General features: G+C 42.9%; 1 protein-coding gene and 1 non-coding gene across 3 annotated transcripts in view; one reads left to right on the top strand and one right to left on the bottom strand.

Moving 5' to 3' along the window:
- The first annotated feature begins 3,266 nt into the window (after nt 1-3,266).
- LOC115837154 lies at nt 3,267-3,370 on the top strand. Its single transcript, XR_004032185.1, has one exon. It is a non-coding gene; the product is annotated as a small nucleolar RNA U13 (small nucleolar RNA).
- Nucleotides 3,371-4,951: 1,581 nt separating this feature from the next.
- Nucleotides 4,952-23,120, bottom strand: part of GRIP1 (glutamate receptor interacting protein 1) — a 449,905-nt gene continuing 431,736 nt past the window's right edge. For both annotated transcript variants that reach the window (XM_030820036.1, XM_030820035.1), the window contains 2 exons: nt 10,946-11,092; nt 4,952-6,745 (listed from right to left, as the gene is read on the bottom strand). In XM_030820036.1, coding sequence (XP_030675896.1) covers nt 6,518-6,745; nt 10,946-11,092 — 375 coding nt within the window. In that variant the 3' untranslated portion in view covers nt 4,952-6,517. The remainder of the gene's footprint in view (nt 6,746-10,945; nt 11,093-23,120) is intronic.

The following is a 23,120-nucleotide window of genomic DNA, read 5'->3' as shown; positions in this document are numbered from 1 at the left end:
GCAAGTTCCGCCTCCCAGGTTCATGCCATTCTCCTGCCTCAGCCTCCCAAGTAGTTGGGACTGCAGGTGCCCACCACCATGCCTGGCTAATTTTTTTTTGTATTTTTAGTAGAGACGGGGTTTCACCGTGTTAGCCAGAATGGTCTCCATCTCCTGATCTCGTGATCTGCCTACCTCGGCCTCCCAAAGTGCTGGGATTACAGGCATGAGCCACTGTGCCTGGCCCGATTCATGCATCTTTTTTCTTTTTCTTTCTTTCTTTCTTTTTGAGTTGGAGTCTCACTCTGTCACCCAGGCTGGAGTGCAGTGGTGCCATCTCAGCTCACTGCAACCTCCACCTCCTGGTTTCAAGCAATTATCATGCCTCAGCCTCCTGAGTAGCAGGCATTACAGGTGCCTGCCACCACGCCTGGCTAATTTTTTGTATTTTTAGTAGAGATGGGGTTTCACCATGTTGGCCAGGCTGGTCTCAAACTCCTGACCTCAGATGATCCACCTACCTTGACCTCCCAAAGTGCTGGGATTATAGGCGTGAGCCACTGCGCCCGGCCCATATGTCTATTCTAATGCCAGCACCATATTGTCTTTATTACTGTAGCTTTGTAGAAAGTTTTGAAATTAAGAAATGTGAGTCCTTCAACTTTGTTCTTCTTTTTCAAGTTTGTTTTGGCTATTATGGGTCCCTACATTTCCATATGAATTTTAGGATCTACTTGTCAGTTTCTGCAAAGAAGCAAACTGGAATTTTGTTGAAGAGTGTGTTAAACCTACAGATTTGGGAACTATTGCCATTTTAACAGTATTAAATCATGTGACTCATGAACACAGATGTCTTTCCATTTGCTGAGGAAAGACAGGCTGGAGTGCAGTCACGCAGTCACAGCTCACTGCAGCCTCTACCTCTCAGGCTCAAACAGTCCAACCTCCTCAACCACCCCACCTCAACCACTCTTGTAGCTGGGACTACAGGCCTGCACCACCTCACCTGGCTAATTTTTGTATTTTTTGCAGAGATAGGGGTTCACCATGGTGCCCAGGCTGGTCTTGAACTCCTGGACTCAGGCAGTCTGCCCACCTCGACCTCCCAAAGTGCTGGAATTACAGGTGTGAGCCATCATGCTTGGTTCTTCTTTAATTCTTTGTAGTTTTCAGAGTATAAGTTTTGTATTTCTTTTATTAAATTTACAATGCTTTTTGTTAAATTTATTTCAAAATATTTAATTTTTTATCCTGTTGTAAATGGAATTATTTTCTTAATTTATTTTGGTTCATTACTGCTACTATATAGAAATGCAATTGATTTTTATATATTGATCTTGTATCTTCCAACCTTGCTGAACTTGTTTATTAGTTACAGTAGGTTTTTAGCGGATTCCTTAGGATTTTTCTATATGAGATCATATCATCTGCAAATAGAGATGCTTTTAGTGCCTCCTTTTTAATCTGTAGGCCTTTAATTTCATTTTCTTGCTTATTGCCCTGGTTAGAGACCCTAGTATATTGTTGAATAGAAGTGGCAAGAGTGAATATCCTTGTCTTGTTTATCATATTAGGGAGAAAGCATTAAATCTTCCACCTTTAACTGTGTTTGCTGTGGATCTTTCTTTTAAGTCCTTTATTGAGATGAAGAAATTCTCTTTTGTTCCTAGGTTGTTGTGTATGAAGGGACATTGAATTTCATCAAATCCTTTCTCTATGTATTGAGATTGTCGTGTAGTTTTGTCCTTTATTGATGCAGTGTGGTAATTTTTGGATGTTAAATCAATCTCGCATCCCTGGAGTAAATCTCACTTGGTCATAGTGTACAATCCTTTGTATGTGCTGCTGGATTTGGCTTGCTGGTTTTTTGTTGGGGACTTTTGCATCTAAATTCGTGAAAGATATTGGTCTGTAGTTTCTTTTTCTTGTGATGCCTTTGTTTGGTTTTGGTATCAGAGTAATAGTGACCACATAGAATGAGTTGTGAAATGTCCCCTTCTATTTTGGAAGAGTTTGTGAAGAATTAATATTAACTCTTCTTTAAATTAATCTGGCCCTGGGCTTTTCTTTGTGGGAAGTTTTTGCTTTGTTTTGTTTTTGTTTTTTGAGACGGAGTTTCACTCTTGTTGTCCAGGCTGGAGTGCAATGGCACGATCTCGGCTCACCGTAATCTCCACCTCCCAGGTTCAAGTGATTCTCCTGCATCAGCCTCCCAAGTAACTGGGATTACATGCATGTGCTACCATGCCCAGCTAATTTTGTATTTTTAATAGAGACAGGGTTTCTCCATGTTGGTCAGGCTGGTCTCGAACTCCCGAACTCAGGTGATCCACCTGCCTCGGCCTCCCAAAGTGCTGGGATTACAAGAATGAGCCACTGCGCTGGCATGGGAAGTTTTAAAGCTACTGATTAAATTTCTTTACTTGTTATAGGTGTATTTAGCTTTTCTATTTCTTCTTGAGTCAGTTTTGACAGTTTTTCTCTAGAAATTTGCTCATTTAATCTGTTTTTTAATTTTCTGACATACAGTTGATCATAGTATTCCTTTATGGTTTTTTAAATTTCTGTAAGGCTGGTAGTAAAGCCTCTGTTTCATTCCTGATTTTAGTAATTTGAGTCTCTTTTTTCCTTGATTTAGCTAAAAGTTTATGAATTTTAATCTTTTTAAAGGACCAACTTTTGATTTCATTGATTTTCTTTACTGTCTTCCTATTCTCTATTTCATTAATTTTAACTCTTGTCCTATTACTTTAAGGAGGGCCTCTTAAGGAGGGGTTGTATGCTGCCTTAAATTGAGGGTTGGTCAAAGTTCAAAAGCCTGGGGGAAGGAAGCTTAATATTTTCTCTAGATCAGTGAGTACAAGCAATTCAGCCAATCATTTATGAAGCAAAGAATGGTAATTTTCAGGGCAGTCTGTGTCTGATTTTGTTATAAGTAAATTGGGGAAGGGAGATGAACATCTGTGAGTCTTATCTAAGTCACCTGGGGAAGGATGGTTCTTCATAGTAAGCCATTTCCTGGAACACGCAGGCGATGGGCAGGGGGGTTACTACAACCTTATAGAAATAAAATTTCTTTAACTCTGCCTATATTTCAGGGTATAGGACTCAGGTAAAGCTTCACACTGTCAAGAAGAACTTGAAAATACCTTTTTTCCATAAAAACACAATGAAACTAATACCATGTAACAGAATATTCCAAAGCACTAGTTCTTATATTATAAATGTACTATTGGGCAAAATACAAATAGCTGACCCAATTCAAAATTCTCTAAGATTTCATTAAGATCCTTTTGTAGTTCATAAGCCTGATGCATGGGTGTTCACGTGCATATGTGAGATGTGCCTCCCTCAAACCTTGTTATGGTTCTGGCCCATTACCGGTCTGTCATGAAAAAAAAATATTTCAGTAAAAGAAGATACTTCTAGTATCCTTTTTAAAATTTAAATTGGAAGCAAATAGTATTTCATCCTAGCATGTTAAAATTGCAAGGGTCATCTACCCCAGCTTACCATTTGCTAAACACCTATCAGTCACCAGTGGAACACACATTTCCACTGCTTGGTGAAAACCACTTTGCAACACTGGTGTTGGAAATTACTTCCTTATATTAAGCTGAAATCTACCTCATTGGAACCTCTGCTCATAAGTCCTGAGTCTTATATAGTTCAGACCTTGTCTCTTCTGCCCCATCTGGATACTTATCTCCAGTTTCTTCTGCCAGTCTTCCAGTGGCATAGCTCCAAACCTTTTCATTTCATAGTTTGTCACTGCCCTTTTTAAGAGGACGGGTACTCAGAACTCATTGGCTGACCCTAGCTCTTCCTTTGGCCTGGTCGCTGTATTTGAAAAGTGCTACCTGAAATCATAAGAGCTTTTTTGTTTTGTTTTTAACAGCCATTTTCTATTGTTGATTCATTTTAGTTTTGATTACAATTGAAATATCTGTCTTTCACATGAAATATAGCTTCTCATTTGCCTTTATTAACAAAGTCTGTTCTAACTACACATTTCACTGGTTTCAGTCTCATGCTTGATGCAGAAGTGAGGAGAGTGCAATAAAAATTTGAACAGTTGCTTGGATTTTTGCAATAATAGATTGTCAGTTGGGGTCATATGACTCTCATTGTGTTAGAAAATACTCTGCCTTTCAGAACGTAACCCTGGGCACACTGAATGCAGCTGTATAAAAATGAATGTGAATTTTTAAAGGTAGCATAATTAAAGTTTGTACATTTTAACAGTTTATGTAAATCTGTCTCATAGAATACATGTAATTTTCTCTGAGGTGGATGTTGTGATACTTGATCAATATTTGTCACCTACCGTAAATGTACCATTGGTCTTGGAGGTATTTCTGTGTGTGTTTTTAGCCCATTCTCATATATTTCACTCCTTATCTTCTGAATGATCCTTTGGTACAGACATGACCTTCAGTTTCAGGTAGAGAAGCTGACTCGTGAGTAAATGTCATACTACCAATAAGTACTGGAGCCTGAAATCAAACCTGGACTCAATTTCAATACCCAGGTTCCTACTCTTCAGTGGTGCTTCTCAGGTTGATAGGAAAACCTCTCACCTTTAGAAAATTATACAAAAATAAACATTGTGGCTGGATGCGGTGGCTCACGCCTGTAATCCCAGCACTTTGGGAGGCCAAGGTGGGTGGATCACTTGAGGTCAGGAGTTTGAGACCAGCCTGGCCAACATGGTGAAACTCCATGTCTACTAAAAATACAAAAACAACTAGCCAGGTGTGGTGGCGGGCGCCTGTAATCCCAGCTACTTGGGAAGCTGAGGTAGGAGAATCACTCGAGCCCGGGAGGCAGGGGTTGCAGTGAGCTGAGATTGTGCCAGTGCACTCCAGCCTGGGCAACAGAGTGAAACTCCATCATCATCTCAAAACAAAACAAAACAAAAAAAATTGTTTTGGACTCAGGCTAGAACATTGAAATATATTCAAAACACCAATAATGCATATCCTCTTTATTTGGCTTTTTAAAATCACTGTTTATTCCATTTGGTAGAGGGTTTTATTTTTTCCATACAAATATTTGAACAATTTTGAATTCCCCAAAACCATACATAGACGATAAATACCATGCTATTAAAGTATTAAATTTGTACAAAAATACTTTACAGTTTAATACTTGTTTGTTACAAATAAAAATACATATTTAAGTGACTCATGATCTTTTTTTCTTTTTTCTTAACATGATTCTGCTTTATACTTTCTTGCCCTGGCGGTTCTGAAATGTGATTGAAGTAATATTTTTTTTGCACAAAAAGGTGATTTTTATTTCCTTAAACAAAGGACACAGTGTTCGAATGCTTTGCCTAAGTGGTAGTTGTTTGTTTGAATTGTTGACCAAGATGAAAATGTTTGGAAAATAATCATTTCAATATGGAGAGTCTACCATCAATATACAGATCTATTTTTTTATATTCACCAAATAACAGTTATTAGTGTAGCTATTCAAAATATCTGAACAAATGAAAACAGTTGCTGACAAACATTTAAAGCAACTGTTACAATTTATTGCTTTGAGGGATGGTAATAATTGGCAATGCATTTGTGAAAAATATATTTACAATTTCGGTAAGTGGCATGGCTCAGAACAAAAGATAGTCCAGTGTCATTTTTAAGTACATGTGCTGTACACCCTCAATATTACCAGTTTTCAAAACATGTCAAGCAGTATGAGTTTGGTTTGCCTATCATTAAGATGAACCTCATTTTAATAGACTCTTCATTCTCTCAAGTTCTTAGTCTTGAATTTTAAAAATAAGATAATATAACTAATTCTCATATTTACTACACACTCTAATTCATTATCAGAGATTTTCAGCTATTAAAAATGTGTCCTTAAAAAAAAAACAGGTCACAAGACATATCCTGTTTGATAATTTGTTGCATAGGGAATAGCATACATCTTAGTTAAAATCATTCCTATACGTGGGCAAAACATTTACCACCACCTATTATGGTCTCCTACGTGCATCACTGCTGAAACATTTTAAGATAATTTTATACCTGTACCCCTCTCATTGTGGCAGTCCCAGCAGTTTACCAAACACTAGTTCCCCTAGTAGAGCCAGCCTATGAGAAGAAAAGCCTTGTTGGTCAAGTTTTTACATTAATGACTTTATAGTAAGAAACTGATTTCAAAGTGAATTAAGGAAATCATCATAGAGAATATTTTCAAACAGATGTTTCTCTTTTTAAAAAGTGATAGTAAGATGAACTTGTAAAAAATTTCCTCTGATGTTAATTGTAGAGTTCGGGGGACGGCCTATTTTTCTCTACTGTTGGGACTGGCAGGGCATTGCCCACCATATACCATAGTGGTCACCAAAAAAGAAACCTCTTCAACTTGAAAAGGGAAGTGAACATGAGCCATGAGAGAGATTTAAAAGACCCCTGTGCTTGCAGTTAATGCCACGTGATTATCTGTGCTTCAAATGTCACAGAAATCTTAAAGGGATTTTTAGCACCATGTAGATATTGTCTTTTGTCCTGCTTTATAAAAAGCGTTGCTATAATGTATTAGTGGGTTCTCGTGTCTCCAAATTACCACCGTGGCCAGGCTGCTGGAGAAAAGCACTGTTCTGTTCACTCCAATCTCCTGGTAGACTCTGTTGTTCTATAGACTTCTGCGAAGCCAGTGGGTTTCTACTAATAACCAGGTCCAGCTTATTCCCGGATTCTGCTATGAGGGGCACAACAAGGCAGCAGTCAAAGTCTCTGGTTCGGACATGATTCACCTGAAAGGTCAAGAACAGCCATTGTGAATTATCATAACCATAATTCCCAAAACCCAGAGTAACATTTCAGGTGCAACAAGTTGTTTGAAGTCATGAAGGTGCTAAAATGAGCGCCATGAGGTCTACCCTTGTGACTATGCTGTGACATGGCTACTGGCTCAATTGCCATTGTCTACTAGTAAATTGTAAGACTCTCGAGGGCAAGGAAGACATACACATTCCTACCTAGCCTCATGCCAAGGAGGTGGCCCCACCCACAGTGGGGGTGCTCCAAGTGCTGAATATTATCCCTAATTTACAGATGAGAAAAGCAAGGCACAAAGAGGTTAAGAGCTTTGCCTTAGATCAGAAGTTGGTAAGGGTCATAGAATGTAATCCCAGGCCAACTGGCTGATCTCAAAGCCTATGCTCTGAATCACGATGCTGAACTACCTCTCCTACAAGTGAGCTCCACCAGGTGCAGTGGCTCACACCTGTCATCGCAGCACTTGAGGAGACCAAGATGGGAGGATCGCTTGACGCCAGGAGTTTGAGACCAGCCTGGGCAACACAGTGAGACCCTGTCTCTACTAAGAATAAGAAATTTTTTTTTAAAAAATGAGCTTATCCCCTCTTCAGCTTATACATGCACCCATCTTCTTCCATTTCTCCTTCTTCACCAACACAAGTTTTTAAAATCACCCACATGCCGGTTCTACTCCTTGACCTCCCATTCTCTCCTCAGTTTTTTCAGATCCCCCCTGACACATTGCACTGCTGGAAAATGACCCTACTTGTCAAATCCAGGAATGTTCTGGAGTTTGCATCCTCCTTGGCGTTTAGCATTTGCCGCTCCTGACACCTCCTCACCCTTAAAACTCTCCTTCCTTAGTTCTACAACCCCACTTCGTTTTGATCCTTTTACCATTTTAACTGCTCGCTTTCAGTCCTTTCCTGCCTTTATTTCTTCCTGTCCTTTACATTTGGTTATTGTGGCCAGGTGCAGTGGCTCACGCCTGTAATCCCAGTACTTTGGGAGGCTGAGGTGGGCGGATCCCCTGAGGTCAGGAGTTCGAGACCAGCCTGCCCAAAATGGTGAAACTCCATCTCTACTAAAAATACAAAATTAGCCAGGCATGGTGGTGGGCGCCTGTAATCCCAGCTACTCGGGAGCTGGCTGAGGCAGGAGAATCGCTTGAACCTGGGAGGCATAGGTTGCAGTGAGCCAAGATCACGCCATTGCACTCCAGCTTGGGTGACGAGAGAAACTCTGTCTCAAATACATACATACATACATACATACATACATACATACATACATACATTTTGTTACTGTTAGAATCCATCCTTGGTTCTGTTCTCTTCTTTATTATAAGGCCACCAAGGGCAACTTGTCCTAAACCCCACCCTTCAGTATCCTAAATCTTTAACTCTGGCTCTAACATCTCTCCTCACCAACAGATCCAAACCACCAAATGCTTCCCAGACTGCTCTATCACAATGTGCTGAAAATATTAAAGACTCATTAGTTCTGAAACAGGTGTCTTATCTTACCTACCCTTACCTGGACTCCTTGCCTGTGATCTTCTCCTCCCCAACCCACCTCTGATACACCCACAATAATATTGTATTGCCTTTCTATGTTAACAATTGTATCATTATCCTGCTTAAGAAACTAATATGCCTCCAGCATAAAGTTCAAGAGCTTTAGCATCACATTCACAAAGTTCAAGAGCTTTAGCATCACATAATCTGAATGTAGTCTACTTTTATAGCCTCAACTTCGATGAGAGTAGGCCTAGCTCTAATTTATGGATTAGGAAGACACTCATAGAGGGTAAGTAACTTGTCCATAGTTATTCATTCAGCAAATATTAGCGTGTCTGTGGAAAACGAAGTGTCCCCAAACTCCTAGGATAAGACTAATTGTTCTATTGCCATAGTAAAAATCATCACCAGAATTGATTCCAAAACTATCAAATTGATGAGTGACAACTTGCTTCAGTGAACACTTCCCTGAAAGCCAACCAATCAGTGGCAGCCTCCTGCTTTGAAAGTCAGCTGTTTGATGACAAACTGTTTCCAGGTGAGTACACTGCTAAGACTGACTTCAACCCACCCAATTTTCCTGCAAAATGCTCTTCCCAAAAACTGTATATAAGATCAGAAATCTGCTTTCCTAAATAAAACTATACCTGACCACAATGTTACTATATTTAAAGTAAGCAAGCTTCAGCTTTTTGGTTTCAGATATTGTGAGAGATACTGAGATATCAAATACCATATAATGGGAAATGAGAGAATAAGGTACTATCCCTGCTCTCAAAAAGTTTACAATCTGCTGGGGAGTATATGCAGGGAAACAGGAAAGTGTTTTTTTTTTTTTTTTGAAACTGGCTCTGTACCCAGGCTGGAGTGCAGTGGCATGATCTCGGCTCACTGCAACCTCCGAACAGGCAGTTTTAATAATGTAAATTCTACCAAAAGAAAAAGCTGCTGTTCTATATAGGAGGGGCCCCTAGTCCAGACTTGAGGTAAAGGAGGTTGGGTGGTGTCTGGTGAAGTTAGGCTTTGAAGGGGAGTCCTGTAAACTAGTGGTTTTCAACTTGGCTGCTCATTGGAATCATTGGGGGAGGTTTCCGATGCTGTATCTGTCTCCTAGAGTCGCTGGTTTAATTGGTCTGGCATTTGATCTGAACACTGGGATACATTCTCTAGGTGATTCCATTTTTTCAGTCAAGGTTGAGAATCGCTGTTCTATGTGAGACCAAAAAGTTGAGTCGGAATGAGGCAGGTTAAGGCCTAGGGATTAGAAGAGCATTCAGAGAAATGGAAGTGTATATAAGGCTCAAAGCCAATGTGCTTCTATTCTGCTATGCAGTACTGAGCACTTTTATGTGACAGCATTGTTCTTGGAACTGAGAATAGAGTGGAGAGTAAAATCGCTGCCCTCATGGAATTACATTCTAGTGGGCAACACAGGATAAGCAAATAACTAGCATTATCTGTGGTTGTACTGCGAACCAAGAAAGAAAGGTGAAGAATGGAGAGGCAGGAAGGGCCCTTTTAGACAGAGTGGTTTAAGTAGCAGCACGTGAGCAGGGACCTGAAGTAGAGTAAGGAGCAGGGAAGGAGCCTGTGCATGTTTAGCAGAGAAGTGCCACAAGCTCAGGGCACAGCAGGTGCAAAGGCCAGGAGGTGGCAGCATACACCATTCCTGAAACAAATCCAGCTGAAGCTAGAGAGTATATGAAGAGGTTGGGGGCAGTGGCTCACACCTATAATCCCAGCACTTTGGGAGGCCGAGGGGGGTGGATCACTTGAGGTCAGAAGTATGAGACCAGCCTGGCCAACCTGGTGAAACACAGTCTCTACTAAAAATACAAAAATTAGCCATGCATGGTGGTGTGCACCTGTAATCCCAGCTACTCGGGAGGCTGAGGCAGGAGAATCACTTGAATGCAGGAGGCAGGGGTTGCAGTGAGCTAAGATCGTGCCACTGCACTCCAGCCTGAGAGACAGAGTGAGACTCTGTCTCAAAAAAAAAAAAAAAGGAAAAAAGATTCTAACTTTCCATTAACTTCCAAAGGTCCGTCATCAACCCTCCAATTAGTTAGCAAATTGCATTCTGGCTGGGTGTGGTGGAAGGCACCTGTAATCCCAGCTACTTGGGAGGCCGAGGCAGGAGAATCTCTTGAACCTGGGAGGTGGCGGTTGCAGTGAACCGAGATCACGCCACTTCACTCCAGTGACAGAGCGAGACTCTGTCTCAAATATGAATGAATGAAGAGGCAAGACAAGATGCTGGCAAGGTAAGGAGAGGCCAAATCCCTGGGGCCTTGTAGGTCATGTAGAAGATGAGTGGTAGGAAGGACTAGACTGGTGGCGCCTGGAGTCGGATAACTACATCATATTTATGGGACTACTGTGCAATGGTGGGAGATGACCGTGGTTGGGTGGAGTCTGTGGGATTGGGAAAGATGGCTCTGAGCTCAGTGCCGAAGAAAACTGGTAATAAACCACAGAACTTTGGGGTCTGGGTTAGAATTTACTAGAGCTGAAAATTCTTTATTCAGCTCTTTGCTTCTACTGATTCCATAGTCTTGATGACAAAGGCTGACAGAGAAAAGAGCAAAGGGCCCCAAATATGCAGGAGGATGTGGAGGAAGCTCCCAGTGAGAAATTACTTGCAAGGAATTAAAATTCCACCTGAGGTCTTACCTGTAAGAGCCTGTCATAGGGCTTTAAGCCACCAAGATCTCCTGGCCCAGCTGGGCGAATATTTTTGACATACACTCCTTTCTCCAGCAACCCATCTGCTACACTGAAGCCAAAGTCCTCCATGTCAGAGTCCTTGTACAAGGTCACCTGAAGAGAGAGAAAACAGGATGTGAATATTTAGCTGGGGTGGAGACTTTTCCTTCTGCAACTTCTTGATGAACAATCTTTTCACATGACTTTTAGTCACATCATGATTTGTAATATCAGCATCAGTCAGCTCCCTGCACCAATCCTGCAGCTTTTTTTTTCCCACTCCAAGAATATCCTTGGACTTTATGAATTCCCAACCAGAGCTGAAAAAGGAGGAGAACTGGAACGTCTGGGAAGGAGGAGAACTGGAACGTCTGGGTCGTCCCTCCCTCTTTTGCAGTCGTCATCAGGGGGATATAGGAGAGAACTTCCCCAGGGCAAGTTGACTTCTACTATTTTCCTGGGACAACCCCTGGTCAGAGGAGCTGCCCGCAGCAGCCCTTTACAACTGCTGAGATGTCGGGGAATAAGCCAAAGGCCTTTCCTGCCTCCCCACTCCTGCCTGGTGCTCTGCTAAGCACAGTGCTCAGTGTATCCTCTCTTTGGGCAAGTACCATGAACTTCATCCTTTTATTTGCTCTGGAACCCCCAATAAGCACCATCACGGAACACTATGTAAAAGACCTGAATGTGTTTCTATGACAACACCTTGCTCTGCACCTCGGCTTAACTCGCTCCCTCAGCATTTGTCTAGGGTTTGATTTGGTAACTGAAGGCATCTACCCTGAGTGCTGCGGCCCGCCCCCCACCCCGGGTCTCTCTGCATCTAAGGCCAATTACAGCTGGCTAAAGACTCACTCCTCCACCAGCCCTCACTCCTTCAGCTGACCACCTGCGAGTGTTCATCTGAGGCTAAAATAATCATTTGTATATTCGCCAAATATTTATTGAGTTCCTACCATATTATAAGCACAGCATGGGGTGCTAGAAACAGCAGTGAACAAGAGGAAGAAAAGCCTGCCTTCCAGAGGCACACACATGAATACGTAGCAGTCCCCAAGCTCTCACCGCACTGGGCACTGCGCCCAGCAGCACACTCAGCGCTTGATGCTCAGTTAACGCTTTGAGGGGGCCACGGGTTTTATCAAGTTGTACCAGATGCCCTCCACAAAGACTTCAAGCAATGGTCTGGCTTAATTTTCTACTGTAATTATATATGTATATTTGTTTTTACACAACTAATGCATGAATACATTCTTGTAAAATAGTCAAAACAAAAACAAAAACAAAATCAGAGCTATACAGGGCAAACTGTGAAGGTTAAAAGTCTTATAGCAAGTATCTTTGTTTATATCCAGTGATTTTACTTCAGAGGGCTATGGCATTCTGAAGGCAATACAAAAGTGGTCAGTGTGTGGGTTTTTATTTTACTGGACAGACAGCTAAAAGATCAAGCTGACTGGGTCAATACTATTCACCAGCCAGTCCCAGTGGTTATTGCCATATTAGAGGTGAGGAAATTCAATTTCACTGGGGTTATGTAACCCGCCCAAGGCCACAAAGGTAAGAATGGTGGGGACGTGTCAGTCAGACTCCAGACACCAAGTGCCTAATGGTTCCATTCTCCTGCCACTAAACATGCACCTCTCGGCCTCACCACTTTCAGTGTCCCCTGGACAGGAGCTACCCTCAGGAGCCAGTGAAAATGCAGTCTCAGACCCACCCCAGACCGACTGAGAATCTGCAGCACTAATGTTTCCTGAGACGACCCTCTTCGCATGCTCATTCCATCATTGTGTGTGCATGTGTGTGTGTGTGCACACACACTGGACACTACTATGCGTCAGGGACTGTTTTAGGGACTGAGAATATATTTCACAGGATAGAGTGAAAAAAAAAGAGCAGTGAGCAAAACACAACCTTTATGAGGACAGCCCAGTGAAGAAATATCTGATTTAATCCTTATAATGATTCCGTAAGATGGCTAAGAGTCTTCATTTTAAGAGGTGACAGATACAAAGTTTTCTCAGTCTGCCCTCACTTATACAAGGATAGAGTAGTAAGCCCCACTTTACTACATAAAGGGTGTGTGGGGTTATGTGTGTGTGTAGCCTAGTGACACCCAGCACCCCCGCACCAGCCCCACCACCCACCGCCCATCTAACATGCTCACTGGTGATGCTTAGGGAGAAGTAGTTAGATTCACACTGTGTGGTTGACAGCACCCCTACCTTCCAAAGCAATGCTCACCAGGGGAAGAAGGGAAGAATTTGCTGGTGGCCTGGGCTCAGGTTTGTGGCAGATCCCCACTCCCCAGCTCCTTCAGGGGAGTAGGAGTCCTTTTTGCTCATGGATATAGCTCAAGCCCCTAAGGCAGCACCTGTCACATAGTGGGGTTAGTATTTTGTCAGACAGAAAGGGCTTGTCCTGCACCTTATGAGGCTGAGGATCAGCCATGATGTCCTGTGCCTTTATGAATCATTGCAGAGAAAGAGAGTGTGAACTAAGAGAGATTTAATTCTGGAGTTCCAGCCATCCCCCTCACCCCTCACCCAAGGCCATGCTGGGAATCAGGAAGGCTGTCCCATGACAGAGTAGCCAGGTAAGACAAAGCTCCAAGGTCGACACTGTGTGGACACGAGAGGGAGGGCACTTCTGGTACCAGGGCCAGGCCTGCCTACCTGTGGGCTGAGGAGACCCAGATTCCCGGACAGTGAGGAAGGTAGGGGGAGGGTCCTCCAACGGGGGATGCTAGACTTCTTGCTAGTAAGGCCTGTGGGAGTTGAGTGAGCAGTTTAGAAAGCAAAGAGCTATTACTATCTCTACTAGTTTGTGGAGCAGATCATGTATAGACAGGGAAATGAAAGCTCAAAGAGAAATAGCAACTTGCCCAGGATCAAACTGATGGCAACAGAGAATTGGCTCAAACCAAGGCTTCTGACTGCAAAGTTTAGATCTTGCCATAGCACACTCTCTCCTTGCCTAGCACACAGTTGCTTAGTAAATACTTATTGCAGAGAGAAATATTTAGGCTGTTCCACAATTATGTTTTTGCCTTAGGCCAGATAGGAGATTTCTGCTCCTCTTTCCTAAGGAAAGGAAGAGTAAGTCACTGGAAGAAAATATTCTTAGTGAAAATTTCATACATAATCTAGAGTAGAGAGGTTGGAACACCCATCTATTCACCACCAAGAGCTTGCCATGTTTCCTTCAGCTATCCTTCTCTTCTTCGGGGGAGTGTTTTCAAGCAAACACCAGTCCGCATGTCATTTCACTCCTACATACTTCAGTATACACCTCCAAAAAATATGATCACTTTCTTTCATAATCTCCACATCATTAATTCACTGGCAACAGCAACTCTTCTTACATGATAGCCACCACTTCCTAGTCCATAATTTCCCCAATTGTCTCAAAAATGATTTTTTATTTTATTTTTAATTTTTTGAGAGAGGGTCTTGCTCTGTCACCCAGACAGGAGTGCAGTGGCATGACCTCGGCTCACTGCAACTTGGCTCACTGCCTCCCGGGTTCAAGCAATTCTCCTATCTCAGCCTCCTGAGTATCTGGGATTACAGGTATGCGCCACCACATCTAGCTGATTTTTCTATTTTTAGTAGAAACAGGGTTTCGCCATGTTGACCAGGCTGGTCTTGAACTCCTGAGCTCAAGTGATCCACCTGCCTTGGCCTCCCAAAGTGCTGGGATTACAGGTGTGAGCCACTGTGCCCAGCCTCAAAAAATTTTTTTTAAGTTGGCTTGCTTAAGTCAGAATCCCAACAAAATCCACACACTACCTCTGTGTTAAGTCTGTTAAATCTCCTCTTACCTGTGGTGGGTTCTCGTCCTTCCCCCTGTGCTGCTGATCTATTGCTGAAACTGTGTCATTTGCTCTGTAGCATATTCCTCTGTCTCCCACATTTCTCTAAATGGAAGTTAACTCTAGATGCTTGATTTCAGTCGAGGTTAGCTTTGAGGTGGGGACTGGGGGCAGGAACAGTTCACAGGTGGCACAGTGCTTCCTATCACATCATGTCTAGCTGTCCTACTTTGGGTGCTTCAGGTGATGACAGCCTCATTCCTCTGTTGTAAGGGTTCTCATCAGTCTTTAATCTAAAGGTTTTATTTATTGATCACTGTCTGAATCAAAATTTCATTAGGGGTTGCAAAGCGATAATCTTTTTCTAATCCTATTAATATCTTCTGTATTTATTAGCTTAAATTATTTTGTAAAGGAGAATTCTCTTTTATCAATTAGTGCTGCTTTGTTACTCTGAAATACAGCTTTTACAAGAAGGGCAGAATGAATGAATGCTAATTCTTTCCTTTCAATTTCAGAACAGGGAATTTGTTCACTAAATACTTCGAATGGTGGCCCAATGAGAATTTGTGTGTGGGGAAGGTGGGGGATGGGATCAATATGAACCTATAAATTTTGATATATTCAATGCATTTGTTTGTTTGTGTTTTGAGACCGAGTCTCACTCTGTCGGCCAGGCTGGAGTGCAGTGGCACAATCTCGGCTCATTGAAACCTCCATCTCCTGGGTTCAAGCAATTCTCGTGCCTCAGCCTCCTGAGTAGCTGGGATTACAGGCGCCTGCCCCCACGCCCGGCTAATGTTTATATTTTTAGTAGAGATGGGGTTTCGCCATGTTGGCCAGGCTGGTCTTGAACACCTGATCTCGAGTGATCTGCACACCTTGGCCTTCCAAAAGTGCTGGGATTACAGGCGTAAGCCACCACGCCCAGCCTATTCAACGCATTTCAATCAGTTGCATTATTATTCTTTTGGATGCTCAAATGTTCTCATCTCTGGCCACAGGAAGTCTTTCATGTTGACTCCTGTGTCCTTTTGATAGGATCCATTGGTTTTGGTCGCTTCTTTACTTTCCGGCACAAAATATGACTCATCATGAATAGTTCTTATCCCTGATCTGGAATCAGCTATTCCTCCAAGGAGCCTTCACTGGAGAAAATATTGTTGATTTATATTCTATTCTAGTCCTTTTTTTTTTCTTTTTTGAGACAGGGTCTCACTCTGTCACCCAGACTGGAATGCAATGGCGCAATCTCGGCTCACTGCAACCTCCACCTCCCAGGCTCAAGCGATTTCTCCTGTCTCAGCCTCCCGAGTAGCTGGGATTACAGGTGCATGCCACTCCTGCCTGGCTAATTTTTGTAGTTTTAGCAGAGACAGGGTTTCGCCATGTTGGCCAGGATGGTCTTGAACTCCTAACCTAAAATGAGCTCCTGACCTCCTGCCATGGCCTCCTAAATTGCTGGGATTACAGGCATGAGCCACCGCACCTGGCCTATTCTAATCCTTTTCCTTCTATCTCCATGCTGCTTTCTCAAAGGGATGAAGAGGAGAAATAGTGAGAGAAGGGAAAAAATGAGAAGGAGGCTAGTAGTTATTAGGATTGGTAATAGACTGACATTCTTCAGACCCTGTTTACTAGTGGGTAAAATCTCTCTGCCCGAGGTTCCTGCTTATGTCCCACTCTGGCTTTATCTGTGAGATCTCTTGCCCTTTTGCCCCTTTTGTGTCTTTGTTCTTAGCCATGTTTTCTCCACATGGCAAGCAACACACCTGGGGCAGGGACCATCGCCACCATTCCTAGAGGGTGGGGCATCCTCCTTGCTATCTCCATTCCACTTGCAACTAGGTACAGGGGTGCAGTCCTGCAGACTGTATGCCTACGTCTGGTTGGGAAAGTGCATCAGCTTCTGCTCTGCAGGCCTAGCCATATCCTTGAGGTGCACCCACATGTGAGGGTGCTAAATCTTAAGCTTTCAATGGGAGCTAGGAAACTCACTTTGGTCTTAGATCTGAGGCATGTTTTCCAACATAGTAAACCAGAATCCTTGCATTTGAGGAAATATTTGGTGTGGGCCTGGAATAATAGTGAAGTTCTTCATGACTCTATTGGCCTGTGATTCTTGGGTGTCTGCGCCACAGGCCAGAACCCAGGAGGGGCACAAGGAAGAGTGGCACCTAAAACTAACAACACAAACCAATGGTAGTACACCAAGCAAAGCATTAGAGATGAGTGCCAACCAGAGTGGGTTAGCAGAGTAGCTCATTAACTTCAAGGTCACAGTTATTGGCAAAGAGCCTTGGTTTTTCTGAGCCTCAGAGTTGAAGAGTTGATGGAAAACTCTTCAGGATGACAGGCTAATAAATAGTTTAAATCTAAAAGTAATCTATTTCTCCAGAGACATCTCCCAAGGTTAAAGGATACTGAATTTTAATAGCCAGCTATATGGTTCTCCTGGAAATAGCCTAGTAATGGCAAATTAACAAAAATAAAATTATTTTAAAACTACATAAAAGAGTCTAGAAATCAATAATTAACAAAAATGGGGAGCACAGGGGGCTGTTCTCAAACCAGTAACAATAAATTGTGCCATACAGCCCTGTTTACCTGGAGATCGGTAGTGGTTACCTTGGATTTACTTCCTGTGCAAAAATAATTCTTAGGATTCTGAGGTTTACATTCATACTTCCCCTTACCCCTGGAAATGAATCTCTTATCCAGTTACTTTCTTACATATGATTGCTTTTGATCTTCCAACACCTCTGTGCAGCAAAATCATTACCTTTCCAAGAATGAGGATACTGAACCTTGAAAAAGTTGATGGACTGACTTGTCCAGTTAGAATGCAGAAGCACCAGGATTCAAGACTAGAATATCTGACCTCATTTGCTGTGTTCTTTCCACCAAATCATGATTTTTTTTTTTTGACATGTAATCTCCTAGCTGCTCAGGCAGCCTTTATTCATTTCCAACTGCCCAACCAACTAAAGATGAATAATTAATCATGTCCACTGGGTTTCTTCTCATCAGAGCCCTTTGTGGCTTTCCAAGAACATCTGCATAAAGTCCTGCTACATGCTCCTATGGCTCACCATCCTGTCAGTTGGCTCTGCATTCTACCCTAGCCTATGTGAAGCAAAAATTTTCTTGTAGGGTCTGTCTTTTGTGCTGACTAGAGGATGCCTCCGGGGAACCTGGACCATGAACACAGTTGCAAGGTTTTTCTGTTCTGAAAGAGCCAATGAGCTTCTCGGAACATAACACTCAGGGCTAGGATACAGTTCTACAAAGCTCAGTTCAATTTTAACTATTCGTCAGCATGTGCTGCAATTGCTTCTAACCCTCCTGAGAACAGAAGCTTTCACAGGAGGCAGGGTGGGTTCACCATGATTCACATTCAGCCTTGTTTTATATTTCTAAGCAAGTCTATCAACATGTTTGAACAACATCCTCAAGGCCAAGATCAGAAAACCGATGCTTATGTTTTCAATTTTGACACATGTGAAAGGCTTTAGCTGCAGAGCCAACCCTCCCCACTTGGATTTTAAGGGCAATTGCATCTGCTGTCTTGAGCAAGTCATGGCAAGTGACAGCCGTCCCAGAAGCAGTCCTCAAGCTCTGACAGCTCCCTATGGCTCACTCCCTTGTCCCCATAGCCTTGAGGACCAAACTGACACCTACTTCTCAGAGATAGTTTTCCCATAAATCACCAGGCATTTTGGTTTACTCATGACAGATACCACTGGGGTAGCCCCATTCCTTTAACTCTGACAATTTAAGTAATGCCAGTTTTGAGGACAATCCTACACTACCTATGGTACTGGAAGAAAATGAAATAGAATACAGTCTTCTAAACTGGAAGCTTGCAGCCCAAGAAGCAGCAATCTCAGTTTATACTACTAGAAACTCAGGGATTTTGAGAGGAATTGGGTCAGAAGGCAGCTGCTGCCCTCCTGTCTGGGGAGTCTTCTTGGCCGAGGAAAGAAAGGAACATCTGCTCCAAATGCCACCTCCTGCTGCATTCTGGCAACAGTGTGACACCAAGAGCTGCAAAAATGAGGGCTCAACAATGAGAGAATCAGTAGCTGGGATTTTGGCTGTAAGTATAAGCAAGCCAGGGGCTACCCTGGCTCTTGGGGAGCAGAATCCCAACCAAAAAGTTGCACAGTTTTTAAGATCTGTGGCAGATTTAGGTGCTGCCTTTCTCATTCATCCCAGAGCACCTTCACACATCTACTGGTTCACATAGTAACAAAAATGAAAGAGCTAGATCATTCTGCAAATTCTCCAGGAGATCAAACCAAGCTGCAAGCAAGCAGCTGGTCCCCTAGTTATTGCCAGCTCCATTGCTGGTCCTTTGCACTTGCCCCAGCCACCACCAAGCTGGCTGGCTGTGGCAGAGTCCCTGTTGTGGGTGTCTTTGCTCAGGCCTGCCTGCTGCCTGCTCACAGCACCCCTCCTGACTCAGCCTCTGCTTTATAGCTCCCAGCTTGGCTCTGACCTGGCCCTTCTCCAGCTTTTACCCTTTTTCCAATTCCCTCTGCAACAGATTCACCTCCGTTCCTCTCAGGCCCATGTGGGCCTCCTTGACTCAGGAAGCTCCTGCAGCCCTGGGTGGGTGGCACACCCTCCACCCACCCTCGAGGCCTGTGGGACTGAGGGCCAGGCACACTGTCATTCAGGAAGGATGACAAGTTGCAACTAACCAAACTCCCACTGCACTCAATGCTAACTGTCTTGATTTTATTTCCCCACTGTAGAGATTGCTGATGCCTGACATTACGAAGAGGCTGGGACAAGGAAAGAGCTCTGTACCCCATCTGAGACAGAGGAAGAGACATGCCCTGGGCTAGAGTGTTACCAATTTAATCTTTTTTTTTTTTTTTTTTTAAATGAGACGGAGTTTCACTCTTGTTGCCCAAACTGGAGTGCAGTGGTGTGATCTTGGCTCACCACAACGTCCGCCTCCTGGGTTCAAGTGATTCTCCTGCCTCTGCTTCCCAAGTAGCTGGGATTACAGGCCTGCACCACCATGCTTGGCTAATTTTGTATTTTTAGTAGAGATGGGGTTTCTCCATGTTGGTCAGGCTGGTCTCCAACTCTTGACCTCAAATGATCCACCCGCCTTGGCCTCCCAAAATGCTGGGATTACAGGCATGAGTCACCGCGCCCAGCCTTCAATTTAATCTTTACTATAGCCTGGCCTGACAAGTCATATGGCAGAACAACAGTGGAGGAGGAGGACGATAGGACTGTTCTCCAAGAATCTGGACATGAGGGAAATGGAGTGACCTTCAGAAAGTACACCATTTGAAAGTGAACATCCTATAGATAATACACAAACTTACAAGCTAGAAATAAGTACATTTGATCACAACAGAGATGCATAAGGATATCAGGGAGGGATGAATGGTCCCAGGCCAGAATCAGACTTAAGGGAAGCTATTAACATTTTGAAGAGAGGTGGTGGTGGGTCCAGGACAGAAGCGATAAGATATATGATCAAGCCCTGAGAAATAAGGCACACTAGACACTAGCGAGCCTGCTGCAGGGGCGTCTGAGTCTAGGGGATGGCAATTCTCACTGTTTCTCTCGCTCAGAGGTCAGACTCTGCAAAGGTGGATGGCAACTTGTAGAAAAGTGGTAAGATGCAAATTGAGTTCTGTCTGGTAGAGATGCAAATCATTTCTCCCCTCAGAAAAGATAACCTCAAAGGCTTTGATTTTATTTCCCGACAAGTTATTGGGCAGCTTTGATTCCAACTTAGAAATCTTATTCCAACATTTCTTTTCCCTACTGGCTGATATATCATATATATATCCCACTAACTTTATATACACACACACACACACATACACACACACATATATACATATATATATACATACATATATATGTATATATATGCGTGTGTGTGTATGTATGTGTGTGTGTATATATATATATATATATATATATATATAAAGTTTCTGTATCCCTCCTTTTTTTTTTTTTTGAGACAGGGTCTTGCTGTGTCGCCCAGGCTGGGGTGCAGTGGTGAGGTCGTGGCTCACTGCAGGCTTGACCTCTCAGGCTCAAGTGATCCTCTCACCTCAGCCTCCTTAGCTGGGACCACAGGTGCATGCCACCACACCTGGCTTTTTTTTTTTTTAACTATTTTTTGTAGACACTGGGTCTCACTATGTTGCTTATGCTGGTGTTTAACTTGTGGGCTCAAGTGATCCTCCTGCCTCGGCCTCCCAAAGTATTGAGGTTACAGGTGTGAGCCACTGCACCTGGCCTTCCTTATGCCTCTTTAAACAAGTTTTGCCATCCTGTTATCATTCCTTGCTAATGAGTTAAATAAACATTTTTTGACATGAGCCAGTCATTTACATAAGAATTGTGTTTTTCAGGAAATTCTGTCATTTGTGACAATGTGGATGAACCTTAGAGGACATTATGTTAAAAGAAGTAAGCCAGGTACAGAAAGGCAAATACTGTATGATCTTGCTTATGTGTGGAATCTGAAAAAGTTGAACTCGTAGAAGCAAAAAGTAGCATGGTGGTTACTAGAGGCTGGGGTAAAGAGGAGACATTGGTCAATGGGTACAAAGTTGGTTAGCTGGCAGGAATAAGTTCCGGTGATCCACTAAACCGCAAGTTGACTACAGTTAATAATAATGTATATTTCAAAATCGCTAAAAGAGAAAATTTTAAATGTGGTGGGCATGGTGGCTCATGCTTATAATCCCAGCACTTTGGGAGGCCAAGGAAGGTGGATCATGAGGTCAGGAATTCGAGACCAGCCAGTCTGAGACCAGCTTGGCCAACATGGTGAAACCTCATCTCCACTAAAAATACAAAAATTAGCCGGGCATGGTGGCATGCACCTGTAATCCCAGCTGCTTGGGAGGCTGAGGCAGGAGAATCGCTTGAACCCAGGAGGTGGAGGTTGTTGTGAGCCAAGATTGCACCACTGCACTCCAGCCTGGGTGACACAGCAAGACTCCATCTCAAAAAAAAAAAAAAAAAAAGGAAAATAAAATCTCAGGACCTCAAACTCAGTAAGCCAAAGGAAACAGTGAAGATGGGCACTGGGTCCCACAAACCTCCTTCCCATTTTGTTCCTACATAGATAGCTGCATACCTTTCTCATATTTTGCCCACAAGGAAATTCCTGGTGGGCCCTGAGATCTTCAAAGCAGTTCAGTTGAATTTCACCCCAACAAAGTAAATTAACCGTTTATCTTCACAAATATGGGACAAAGGACAGAACTCAAAGTCATCTTTCTGCTCACCTGAGAAAAATGCATATCTGACTCCTCCCTACCTATACTCTATAATTATTTTATCTTATGTAAAAATGCAGATTCGCTGAGCTCCAGATAAATGCATAATGGACCACTCCTTTCACATGAAAAATGAAATGAGGATGGTCAGGGCTGGATGCCATTATTTATTCAGTGAAGCTAATCAAAAGGCTCAAAAGAATGCAACAGCTTCCGTCTTTTATCCACCCTCTCCCTCTCTTTTTTTCTTTACTCTTTTTCCTTTAAATATTGAAGCCCACGGACCCTCTCTGGAAAAAGCACAGATTGCAGATTTTTCCTGTGGTATGTGTCCCTTTTTCCCCAGGGCGTGTCCTTAACCTTGGCAAAGTAAAAATGACTGAGACAAGTCAGTCATTTTCTCTTACAGAGGTCATGAATATGCTAATTACTCATGTATAGATTCTACAATGTATACATGTATCAAGATATCCCTTTGTACTCCATAGATGTATATAATTATTATGTGACTATTTAAAATAAAATCAAACTTTAATGATTATGGTTTTTGGGCGGGCATGGTGGCTCATGCCTGTAATTCCAGCACTTTCGGAGGCCAAGGAAGGCAGATCATCTGAGGTTGGGAGTTTGAGGCCAGCCTGGTCAACATGGTGAAACCCTGTCTCTACTAAAAATACAAAAAATTACCCGGGCATGGTGGTGCATACCTGTAATCCCAGCTACTCAGGAGGCTGAGGCAGGAGAATCGCTTGAACCTGGGAGGCAGAGGTTGCAGTGAGCCGAGATCGTGCCACTGCACTCCAGCCTGGGCAACAAAGCCAGACTTCATCCCTCACCTCCCTCCCAAAAAAGATTATGTTTTTACATTTAAAATGTGTGTCTTGACAGAATCATAGAGAAGGGAAGCTAATGGAAATGATAAATTTTGAGGATGGTCAGGGCTGTATGCCATTATTTATTTAAAGCATACAAGCCAAACTCCAACCCTTGTTCCACAGTTCTATGTTCCCCTGATAATGTTCTGTTGCCGTCCCTGGTTCTACAGGGAGAGAAT

Source organism: Nomascus leucogenys, chromosome 10 (assembly GCF_006542625.1).
Source record: "Nomascus leucogenys isolate Asia chromosome 10, Asia_NLE_v1, whole genome shotgun sequence".
NCBI classification, from domain to species: domain Eukaryota; kingdom Metazoa; phylum Chordata; class Mammalia; order Primates; family Hylobatidae; genus Nomascus; species Nomascus leucogenys.
Note: the sequence above shows the minus strand (reverse complement) of the source record. Positions and strands in the feature narration are given on the sequence as shown.